At 43.5% G+C, this 12,491-nt stretch overlaps 1 protein-coding gene across 1 annotated transcript in view; it reads right to left on the bottom strand.

Annotated features, from left to right (window-relative positions):
• The window catches only part of GATA3 (GATA binding protein 3), a gene marked incomplete at its 5' end in the record, with an annotated part of 82,991 nt that extends 74,280 nt beyond the window's left edge, over window positions 1-8,711 (bottom strand). The window contains one exon of the mRNA XM_083365397.1: window positions 8,591-8,711. Coding sequence (XP_083221523.1) covers window positions 8,591-8,711 — 121 coding nt within the window. The remainder of the gene's footprint in view (window positions 1-8,590) is intronic.
• Between the last annotated feature and the right edge of the window lie 3,780 nt (window positions 8,712-12,491).

The following is a 12,491-nucleotide window of genomic DNA, read 5'->3' on the forward strand; positions in this document are numbered from 1 at the left end:
TACTAACCTTGGTTAGTTGGGAGCAGGAAGGAGTAGCTAGTGATGCAAAGCCAGTCCACTGGTTGAATTTGTAGTATGGTGCCTGGTGCAAATGAGTTGACCCGAGGGGAACTTTTATGTTGCGACAGGTTCACTTCCTACGTTGGTTGGTGGACCAACGTCCCCCAAATTCATTAGAGTGATGCAAAGAGCTGAGGCCATTTTAAGATAAATAACCCTAGGGGGTAATATACATTTCTTCTTGGCTTGGGTCAGGGGTTATCTAAAAAAGTGAAGATGGCCGTGGCCTACATGATCAAAATTTCACCCTCTTTTTACGTAACATAAAAGAGAGAGGAACTTTTGACTACACAATGGCAGCCGCCATCTTGACTTTGTGGAGAAAGTTTTTTGCCAGCTGGGTTTAGCTTTTTTTATTTTTTTTTACAGATTATACCCAGTGATGGTGATTCTCAGCCAGTTCGCACCACTTCGGCAGAACCGGTAGCTAAATTTTTGTTGCCCAAGCCCAGAGTGGACTTCCGGAAGTGGCATCCACACAGAGAACTGGTTGTTCACATATTTGAATCCCACCACTGATTATACCCCAATGTTGATACATTTTGGTGCTGTTTCAGAATGAGGGAAACTGTCTGCAATGTTTAGTAAATGAAGTTACTTAGGGCTTGGGGTTGCCAGAAAAAAATAAATCTGTTTGGTATTTAATTTTATATGCATTTTGACAGCCCAGATCCAGTAAAGGCTAAAATGGGAGTTTACAGCCCAGAAGAAATGGTTAAATCTTTAGCAATGGCAATCAGTCAAAGCTTGGTGTAAAGACCTACTTTAGTGCAAAAGAACCATCTTCTAGGTCAATGTTTCCCAACCTTTGTCATTTTAAGATGTGGACTTCATCTCCCAGAATGCCCCAGCCAGCATGGTTGGCTGAGGAATTCTGGGAGTTGAAGTCTATGGCAAAAGCTGGGAAATTCTGTTCTAGATCAAGCTACAAGATAAATTCAGATCACCACTAGGTGGTAGCAAAGAGATACGAAAAAACTCTGCTGCCCTCTAGTGTCCATTCAGATTTTTGTAGCTGAGAGATGCTAACCATACTCTATTTGACATACAGGTAGTCTTTGAATTATAGCTGCAAGTTGTACAGTCATTTAGTGGGTCATCACATGACAGTGGCTGATTGTATGACCTGTGTGCAGTGGTCATTAAGCAAACAGTGGTCCTTGAGCGAACACCACAATCATTAAGCAAATGCCGTGGTTGTCTACAATGGGCATTTTATGCCAGAAACAGGAAGCAAACGCCAGTTTCCAGCAAAAACAAAAAAACATTCAATTGTAAATTTTGGCAAATGTGTTGTAAATGTGACCTTGGAATGCTGCCAAAACATCTAATGAATCTATGATCATGTGACCATGGGGCGGATATAAGCACTTTGAATCTGGGTGATAAGTACCTTTTTGGGGGGGTTGGTCCTAAGTTGAAGATATCTGTATAACATGGATGATTTTAAGACTCCAATAAGGAGAAGAGGAGACCAGTCTTATCTCCTTCCTAACGTAGGATAGAATAGAGCTGGAAGGGACCTTGGAGGTCTTCTAGTCCAGCCCCCTGCTTAAGCAGGAGAACCTGACCTATACCAACTTAGGTGACTGTCTAGCCTCTTCTTAAAAACCTCCAGTGATAGAGCGCCCATGATTTCTGGAGGCAAGCTGTCCCACTGGTTGTCCTCAGTGTCAGGAAGTTTCTCCTTAATTCCAGGTTGCTTTTCTCTCTGATCATTTCCAACCATTGTTTCTCATCCTTCCATCTGGTGCTTTGGTGAACAACCTGGCCCCCTCTTCCTTGTGGCAGCACCTCAGATACTGGAGCACTGCTATCATGTCTCCCCTATTTCTTCTTTTCTTTGGACTAGCCAAGCCCAAGACCTGCAGCCATTCTTCATATATTTTAGCCTTCAGGCCTTTGATCATCTTAGTTGCTCTTCTCTGAATTTTTTCCAAACTCTCAACATTTTTTTTGTGATACGGTGACCAAAATTGGCTGCAGTATTCCAGGTGTGGCCTTACTAGGGTTTTATAAAGCAGTAGTAATACTTTGTGTGATCTTGATTCTATGCCTCTGTTTATACAACCCAGGATTGTATTAGCTTTTTTGGCTGCTGCTGCACACGGCTGGCTCATAGTCAAGGGATCGTCCACTAGGACTCCAAGGTCCCTCTCACAGTCACTGTTTTTAAGCCAGGTCTTGCCCAGTCTGTACTTATACCTTTGATTTTTCCTGCCTAAATGTAAAACATTGCTTTTCTCCACACTGAAACTCATTTTTTTGGATAGGGCCCATTGTTCAACTTTGTCAGTGTCTTTTGGGATCCTGAGTTTGTTTGTTCTGCGTTGACTGTTATTCAAGAGACGTCTTCCTGAGGTTCTGATTCACACAACACCCTAAGTGGACAAAAAAGATCCTGAGTAAATTTTAGTCTTCTGAGGAAAGAGTCATCTTACTTGCTGTGTGAAGTAGACAATCCCATTCAGCCAAAATATGGCTTGTTTGGCTTGTCAGCTGTATTTACTGATTCAGATTGTACTGGTATGTGCTGCAAAATATTTCTGGAGAACCAATTGCCAACATATTTTATTTATATGCCATATTTTGAAAATATGATGGAGTGGTGGTGAGAATCCTCATGATTTTACAACTTGCTATTTTTGAGCCTTCATGCCACAAGTGCATCATGTTGTTTTGCTAGTATGATGAAGCTTCCGTATCGTAAGGCTTCGCACGATACTAATCTTTCCATCATAACGATGGGTATAGTTATCTGATAAGTACTGTATATTATCTAATAATGATGCTATTAACAGTAGTTGCACTAAGGATCCCGTTCTTGTGTAACTTTGATTACCCCAATAGAAAATAATAGGATGGGTAGGTATGCAATGCAGCGTACTTAGAATCCGCATAATTTATTTTAATTTTTTTACATTTCCCCCCCCCGTCACTTTACTTTTTATTATATAAGTAACTCAAAGTGGTGAGCATAATTAATATGCCTTCCTCCCGCTATTTCCCCATAGCAACAACCCTGTGAGGTTGGTTGAGCTGAGAGAGGGATTGGCCCAAAGTCACCCAGTCAGCTTTCATCCCTAAGGCGGGACTAGAACTCACCATCTCTTGATGATTGGCCCAAAGTCACCCAGCCAGTTTTCATGCCTGAAGCAGAAGCAGAACTAGAACTCACCGTCTCCTGGTGATTGGCCCAAAGTCAACCTGCTGGCTTTCATACCTAAGGCAGGACTAGAACTCACCATCTTCTGGTGACTGGCCCAAAGTTATCCAGCCGGCTTGGCTTTCATACCTAGGGCAGGACTAGAACTCACCATCTCCTGGTGACTGGCCCAAAGTTACCCCGCTGGCTTTCGTGCCTGAAAGAGAACTAGAACTCACCGGCTCCTGGTGATTGGCCCAAAGTCGCCCAGCTAAGTCCCATGCCTAAGGCAGAACTAGCACTCACAGCTTCTAGTCTGGGGCCTTCACCACGAGACCAAACTGGCTCACTTTATAATCTTCATAATTTTCCCATCTTAACCATCACCAAAAATGCTAATATTTCTTCTCCTCCTCTGTTTTTCTTCCTGGTCACCCTCAGCAGCCCTGCCATCCATCCTCGCGCCACGCCAAGAGTCCCAAAGCGGCACAAGCCGCCTTTTTCCATATATTCCGTCCCCTCGGAAGACGGCCTGCTCAGGGAAATTTCTCAACCACCGGCAGCCTAATTTCTCTGCCGCTTTTGATTGACACGCTGTCTCAGAGATCATGTGTTAATCCCTTCTCCACTCAAGCCTTTTCATAACTCATTTCTCTCCGGCGAGATGGAGACTCTGATCGTTGCCGTGGCAACCGCGATAGCGCTAAGCCATTTCCCTCTCCGCACGGAGCCATTATTCCACATGCATAGACGAACGTGCGACAAAGGTCGCCGCAAAGTCATCGGCAACACAGCACACGTTTATTAAACTTTTATTCTGCTTTCCTTCCTTCCTTCCTTCTGACCATTTTCCGTACCCGTCTTTTCTCTCCGCTTGGAGAGATGTCGGCTGATTCCCAGCCAGGGCGGAAAGGAAAGGAGGGGAAACTGAGGCCGGATCAGGGACACAGCAACAAACATTTCCAAATTGCATCGAGATATTATAACGACAATAACAACAGTTGCAGCAGCAATAATAAAACAGCCAAAAGCAGGCAGGCAATCAAACAACCTGCAGAGATTAGCTTTACATGGGCTGGTTTGGCCTTGTCGATTTCTGTATTTTTATTTTGTAGACCCAGCCAATAAAAGTCTTTCCCACCCCACCCCCAAAAAGGAAGGATACAAATAAAACTCAGGAAATTAAAGGGGGATTCTGATGGGTCGTCAGCCTCAGATCACTTGGCGGTGAGGAAAGGAAGATTAAAAAACATAAAGAAATTACAATTCTCTCTCTCAGTGGTATAAACTGATATTCCCTTAAGAGTAGAATCTATCGGTCTAATCTTGTCGTTCACCTTTTGGGTGGCGGAAATGAAGAGAAGGCCGACTGTCCCCCCTGAGGGTAAGAGTTTGATGGATGCTTTCAGGATGGTCTCCTCTTCCTGGCTTGGAGTGAGTGGAGACTACAGTCTCCATGTTTCACAGCCAGTGTGGTTGCAGAATTCTGGAAATTGCAGTTGCAAAATGCCCAAGTAAATGTCCAGGGCAATATTTCTTAACATTAGCAACTTTAAGATAAGTGGACTTCAACTCCCAGAATTCCCCAGCCAACATGGCTGGCTGGGGAATTCTGGGAGTTGAAGTCCACCTATCTTAAAGTTGAAATCCACCTATTTTAACATTGCCAAAGTTGAGAAACTTGGCTAAGGTGCCAAAGGGTGGGGAATCTTAGGATCCAAAATTTAGGCCTGGAGTTGTGAGGCAGAGCTTGAGAACACAATTTGCCAGCCCTTTGAGGTAGGCCAGCTGAGGTAACACGCCTTGTACCACTCTTGTATAGCAAAGTTTGCAGGATTGCTGCTTTTTTTGTTGTTGTTATAAGATGTAATAACAGAATCCTGACTAAATTGACTTGTTTGATTAAGGAGAGAACAGCAATTACTTTGGTGAAAGAAAAACTAGAAAGCCTTTTTGGATTTTTTGATGAAAATGGATAAAAACGAATTGAGGATTTGGGATTTTACCAACTGGGATTGGTAAAAATGTGTCTTTGGGAAGAAGGAATGGTAAATATTATGTTTGTATCTGCTGCAAAGGAGATTGGAATTGCTTTTTTAGATATATTCCTTTTGTTACAATTCATTTCTTGTTTCTATTTTTCATGTTTTCATAGTTTTTTTTAAAAAAAAATTATGTCCTTTTAATAAAAAGCAGATTAAAAAAAGAAGCTTGACTTGGCTGGCTAAGGAATTCTGGGAGTTGAAGTCCATGAGTCTTAAAGTTGCCAAGTTTGGAGATCCCTCCTAAGAGACGGTAATTCTTGGTGTGAAGAAGTGCCCCAATTTTAAATATACACAAAAAAGATTTTCTTATCATCCAGAAGTTAAGCCTTGCTTAACATTTTTATGGATGGAGAAATGGGCAGCTTTATAAATCGACATAATCAATCAATAATTTTTGAGGGGAGAGAGGCTATGTCTTTAGGTATGGAGGAGGGGGAAGCAGCTGAAGCCCAAAACATAATTTGGAAACCAAAAATACATGCCCATAGTCTTAGGGGATTATGGGCCTTGAAGCCCATGGTTCAGAAACTTTCAACTGCCAGACCAACGATTTTCTGCAGCTGGATCACCTGTCTATCACTGATGAGAGACAACAGGACTGCTGGCTTTCTGACTCAGTCACTTGAGATTTTCAGCAATGAAGCCAGAATTTGCATTCAGTTAACCAGATTAGTGACTAATCTAGCATTCATTCTGCAAGTAGGCTTGATTAGTGTTAATCTTAGTTTTTGTACGTGTGTGCATGGCCTAGGCCAGGGTTAGGCAACCTTGGCTCTTTTAGGACTCGTGGACTTCAACTCCCAGAATTCCTGAGCCAACCATGCTGAGAGGAAAGGGAGAGGTTTCCATGCTGAGCCACGCTGGCTCAGGAATTCTGGGAGTTGAAGTCCACAAGTCATAAAAGAACCAAGATTGCCTACCCCCGGTTTAGGCCGAGATGTAAACGCAGCTCATTTGTTCATTTCTGCTTCCGGTCTACAGTTAGTCCTTGATTTATAACAGTTCATTTAGTGACTGTACAAAGTTACAACGGCACTAGAAAAAGTGACTTATGACCGTTTTTCATACCTACGACCATTGCAGCATTCCCCACGGTCATGTGATCAAACTTTAGTTGCTTGGCAACGGGCTCATATTTATGACAACTTCAGTGTCCCCAGGGGTCACGTGATCCCCTTTTACGACCTGACCAGCAAAGTCCATGGGGAAGCCAGATTCACTTAACAACCATGTTACTATCTTAACAACTGCAGTGTTTCACTTAATAATGGCAGCAAGAAAGGTCGTAAAAGCAGGCAAAATTCTCTTAACAAAAGTGCTCGCAACTCAAGGATTTACCTGTACTGGGTGTACAGCATGGGATATAGTCAGTGCTTTTTTTGTGTAAAAAAAAAAAAAAAAAAGGTGCCGGAACTCACATACGTCATACGCCTTGCCTATCTTGCAAGGTTCCATCCCCGCAAAAGAGACTTACAACCTAGTTCTGAAGTTCTGACACTTGCCCTTTCTTCTGGTCACGTGACTGCATTTTGGCCACTCAGCAATCAGCCCCAAATTATGGCTGTTTGCAGCATCCCGTAGTCACATGACCCCAATTTATATTTTTGCCGGAAAAAAACCCCCCGGCATTTATTTCTGGTTTTTTGGGCAAAAACACCCCTGTAGTCAGTCACTTTATGACCATCACCATTGACGACCATAATGGGCAAGCTCTATTACTGTCATAAGTCAAGGACCACTTGTAATTCAGTAACCGGGCTAAGCATCTTGAGTGAACCCACAAAAGAAGTGTATATTTTCTTAGTTGTGCAGAATATTTTTTCTTTTAAAGGCTAAGTAAAGCATTAGTTTTTTGGGATGAACAAAATCAACTTTCTGTCCTTTTCTGTTTTCATCGGCACCCCGTCTCCTCTCCTTGATAACGCAACAGCTTGCTCCGTTTAGTCAAAAGTTCCTGGTACTTAGTTTTTTTTAAATTTTGCAGTGCATTCCATTTGTGCCATTTTAGGCTAGGGAGCAAATTATGGGGGGGGGAACTTTAGCTCTTAGAGTTTCATGGCCCAATAGATGGAAGGTTCTTAAGCTTCAGTGCCAAAAGGAATTAGGTGGATAAGGGACGCGGTGGCTCAGTGGGTTAGGACGCTGAGCTTGTCGATCAGAAGGTCCGCAGTTTGGCGGGTCAAATCCCGAGTGCCGTGTAACAGAGTGAGCGCCTGTTACTCGTCCCAGCTTCTGCCAACCTAGCAGTTCGAAAGCACGTAAAAATGCAAGTAGAAAAATAGGGACCACTCCGGTGGGAAGGTAACAGCGTTCTGTGCGCCTTTGGCGTCTAGTCATGCCAGCCACGTGACCACGGAGACATCCTCGGACAAGCGCTGGCTCTTCGGCTTTGAAATGGAGATGAGCACCGGCCCCTAGAGTTGAAAACGACTAGCACGCATGTGCGGGGGAACCTTTACCTTTTTATAATAGGTGGATAATATTCACCCACAGCATGGGATATAAACCATGGTATCTCTTGCCAAAAAAAGGGAGAAGAAACTAACATTAAAAATAAACCAGGAGAGCATTTAAGAAGAGCGAAGACTATATGGCAGGCATCTTCCAATCCCTTGGGTTAACTGACAGCGTCCTTACATATCACAAAAGTGAAAAAAAAATAATGTCAGCGTTAAATATTTAAGAACTTTACAATGTGACAGTGAAGAAGTGAAAGTACAAGGACTCAAGAACAGGTAAAGCTGGTCGGTGTGATGGAGAAGTCACAAAATTAATTCTAGGGAAAAGGCCCCCGAGCAACTGAGATGAGACAAGGAAGGATAAGGACGTTCCAGTGATAACAAAGATTGAGATTGTGAAAATAATTGTCTTTCCAATAGCAATTGTGGTTGAAAGTCGAGGACTTACCTGTACACAGCTGTGAAAACTGGATATTGAGAAAGACCGGAGGAGGTAGAGAGATACCTAGATAGAACTGTAGATCTGGAGACGGTGACTAGAGAAGAATGCTAGAGGAATCCATCAATCTTGGTCTGAACAAGGAAGGGTTGTTCCTTGAAGTGATGGCCCGTCTGCAGAAGCTAAAATTGTGTGTGATGTGAGCAGACAATGGATCACAAAACGTGACTATACTTGGGAAGGTTGAAACAACTAGAAGAAAAAAGATGGGTAAGGTAGGATGGTCAAGATCAAAGAGAGTAACAGAGTAAGAGAATAACAGAGTTGGAAAGGGAGCTTGGAGATCTTCTAATCCAGAGGTCACCAACCTTTGTCGGTTGGCGGACGGGGGGAAAAGGGAGGGGGTAACATTTTACACGTGTGTGTGCACGTTCGTGCGCACAGGCCTGCGAGCACGTGCGCACCGCAAACGGGGCAGGGCTAGTGCCTGCGGGATACTTGCTAGCCCTGCCCCGTTCTTGCATGGCGAAGGAGCCCTGTTTTTGTGCCCCGTGGCGCGTCATTGTCCATTTTTTCACCTTGCTGTGTGGTGGTGTCCCACTTTTGTGCCCCGAGGCGCGGCGGAGGTGGTCTGTGCCTGGCTGAGGAATTCTGGGAGTTGAAGTCCACAAGTCACAAAAGGGCCAAGTTTGAAGACTCCTTGACTTGGGGACTTCAACTCCCAGAATCCTTCAGCCAGGGTGCCTGGCTGAGGAATTCTGGGAGTTGAAGTCCACAAGTCACAGAAGGGCCAAGTTTGAAGACCCCTGCCGTTGGCAACCTTCTTAGGGAGCTCCTGATGAGCAAAGTCAATGGGGGAAGCCAGATTTGTTTAAGGATTGTATGGTTCACTTAACCGCAGTGATTCGTTTAATGACTATGGCAAAAAGGTCATAAAACGGGGTGTGGTTCACTTAACAGCTCCCCTTGCTTAGCAGTGGAAATTTTGGACTCACTTGTGGTTTTACGCTGAGAGCTTACCTCTACATCTTGGTATGCAATGTTGTAATTTAGGTAGAAAAGGGCAGAACCTGGGTTACGACATCATGATATAGACTGTGCCATTTTGATATCCTCAGAATAAGGTTAACAGAATAACAGAATTTATATTGGTTGTATATTCTATAACGGAGTTGGGAGGGACCTTGAAGTTTTAGGATTGTGTTGGCTCCTTTGGCAGCTGCAGCACACCGCTGGCACATATTTAAGTGATTGTTCACTAGGACACTACTTTCAAATCAGGTGCCACCTATAGCAGGGGTGTCAAACTGCATCATGGGGAGGCCGCGCCCACCCCAGCTCCGGCAATGCAAAAAAAAGTTGCAATACATCGCAACATGTCACGTGACGTGGCGGGTTTGACACCCGTGACCTATATACTATATCTGTGCATTTGGTTTTTCTTGCCTCAGTGCAGCCAAGAAGGGTCTACACCCGTTTGCACCACTCAGGTGACCCCGGGGACACAGGTAAACCTCCAAGTGGCCTCAACGACTCTCCAAAAGAAGGCAAATGACCAGCTGTCTGCAAGGAGTATAAATCCTTCCATTTTCCCCACCACCCAGTCAGAGCCGAAGAAGCTTCTCGGATGAGAAGCGAAACGTCTTCAAATGAAAAACAAGAAAGTCCCGTTGCCTTCTGGGAAAAAAGCACCCTTGGGAAAACCATGACTTGGGATGACTGAGAATCTCCATAGACTCAGTGTAAAACCTTTTGTCATCATTGAATTTCATGCTCATTTTGTTAGACAGGGCCCAGTGTTCAAGTCTGTGGAGATCCATCTGGATGCTGTTGACCCTGTCTTCTTAGGTGTTGGCTGTTCCTGCCAGCTTGGTGTCGCCTGCAAATTAATAATAATAATAATAATAATAATAATAATAATAATAATAATAATAATAATAATAATAATAATAATAATAATAATTCCCATCGCCCAGTACGCTCACACAGAGAAGGCCTCCTCAGGGTACCGTCAGCTAGGCAATGTCGGCTGGCGACCCCCAGGGGGAGGGCCTTCTCTGTGGGAGCGCCAGCCCTATGGAACCAGCTCCCCCCTGAGCTTCAGATGGCCCAAGATCTCCAGTCCTTTCGCCGCAGCCTCAAAACACTCCTGTTCCACCAGGCTGACCTGGACTGACAGGCATTTTAATTAATTTATATTTAGAATTTTTAATTTATTTTTTAAATTCTCTAATTTTAATTTATTGCACAGATGTTCTCAATTTTATTTTTATCTTGATTTCTGTACTTATTATATGTTTTGTTGTTAGCCGCCCTGAGTCCTTCGGGAGATAGGGCGGGATATAAATCCCATCAATAAAAAATAAATAATAATAATAATAATAATAATAATAATAATAATAATAATAATAATAATAATAATAATAATAATAAGAAGAAGAAGAAGAAGAAGAAGAAGAAGAAGAAGAAGAAGAAGAAGAAGAAGAAGAAGAAGAAGAAGAAGAAGAAGAAGAAGTAGTTGGAAGGGACCTTGGAGGTCATCTAGTCCAACCCCCTGCTAAGGCAGGAAACCCTATACCATTTCAGACAAATGGCTGTCCAGTCTCTTCTTAAAAACTTCCAGTGTTGGAGCATTCACCACTTCTGGAGGCAGGTTGTTCCACTGGTTAATTGTTCTAACTGTCAGGAAATTTCTCCTTAGTTCTAGGTTGCTTCTCTCCTTGACTAGTTTCCATCTGTTGCTTCTTGTCCTGCTTTCAGGTGCTTTGGAGAATAGCTTGGCTATTTATGAGTTCCCCTTCTATTTCCTCATGTAAAATGTTTATGAAGATATTGAGGAGTCCTGGGCCTAGGTCAAAACCTTGGGTGGGTAGCCCACTGCTTGCTTCCCACCCCGTAGATGCAGTACCATTAAGGACTGCATGCTGAGTGCCGTTTGTCAGCCAGTTACAAATTCACCTGGTGGTGATGCTACTCTATCCCACATTTTTCTACCTTATCTAGCAATAGGTACAGAGACCTATAATGTCAGATACTGTATATTGTATAAACTATTAACAGCATCTACCTAACAATGTCTAGAACTTGGAAAGTGTTTTCCTTCCCAAAGAAACTGGAGGAGCGACGCACAAGATGTATCAATGGAAGTTGGATGAATTGTCCTCTTGCATAATTCCCATCTGTCTTGCACTAGTAAAATGTGAGAAAGAGCATCTAATCAGGAACACAAGCGATAACTCTCAGGTGTTGATAAGGACCATCGGAGAAGAGATAAAGGGCTTAATAAGCTTTCTCATTGCCTAAAGAATTAAAATAGTCATGGGATGCGATTTCCTAAACCTAGCACTTATTCTCATCCTACACATATTCTTTGCGTAACGCAGGCCAGCGTTGGATCTGTGCCCAGGACTTGCAAATCAACAGGCTTACCTGTGGCTAAAGGAGACTTCATTTCAGAATCCTGGCATACCTGACATCTTGCACATCTAACCACAATTACAGGCTAGGATTCTTCCTAACCTCACCAAGACCCTCCCTTGCCAAGATGGGTGGCAGGCATAGTAAAGCTTGTGGGAGGCCTGTCTAACATGCAGTTGGTCATTGTTATAAAGCCGTTGAAGATGTCTTCTCCTGAGAAGTTTGTAAAGGTTGAGAATCTTCATAAAAGATCAATTGTGGATTCAGGGAGGCCCTCAAAAGTCCCTCTGAGCATGGCTGCTCAAAACTGATAAGACAAGAAAGAGGTGCAAATAATAATTTAAGGTCTACTCTAAAATAGACGTATTTCATAAAGAGAGGCTCCCTCAAACTCAGCTCGGTTCACGGTGACTTTGTGATTTGCCAGTGTCCTCTTCTGAGATATTCTTTTGGCTTCCCAGCCTAACCTACAAACGTAGATATCTCTAAGCGGTGTCCAACTTGGGCGACTTTAAGACTTGTGGACTTCAACTCCCAGAATTGTCAAGACCTAACTCTGTTTAACTTCTCCAAGAACAGCCAAAGTTCAGTGATGCCCTCTGTATCCACCTAGGTCAGGGGTAGGCAACCTTGGCTCTTTTATGACTCGTGGACTTCAACTCCCAGAATTCCTGAGCCAGCTGCTGGCTCAGGAATTCTGGTAGTTGAAGTCCATGAGTCATAAAAGAGCCAAGGTTGCCTACCCCTGACCTAGGATCAATAAGGTCAAGTGTCCTTCAAGTTGAGCTGGAGAACTTCAGGGTTGTAGTTTCTTGTAGGCAGTTCTATAGATTGGGATGTCCAACCTTGTCCACTTTTAAGACTTGTGGACTTCAAGTCCCAGAATTCCTCAACCAGCCACGCCTGGCTGGCTGGTGAATTCTGGG

Source organism: Vipera ursinii, assembly GCF_947247035.1.
Source record: "Vipera ursinii genome assembly, chromosome: 6".
In the NCBI taxonomy this organism is placed as follows: domain Eukaryota; kingdom Metazoa; phylum Chordata; class Lepidosauria; order Squamata; family Viperidae; genus Vipera; species Vipera ursinii.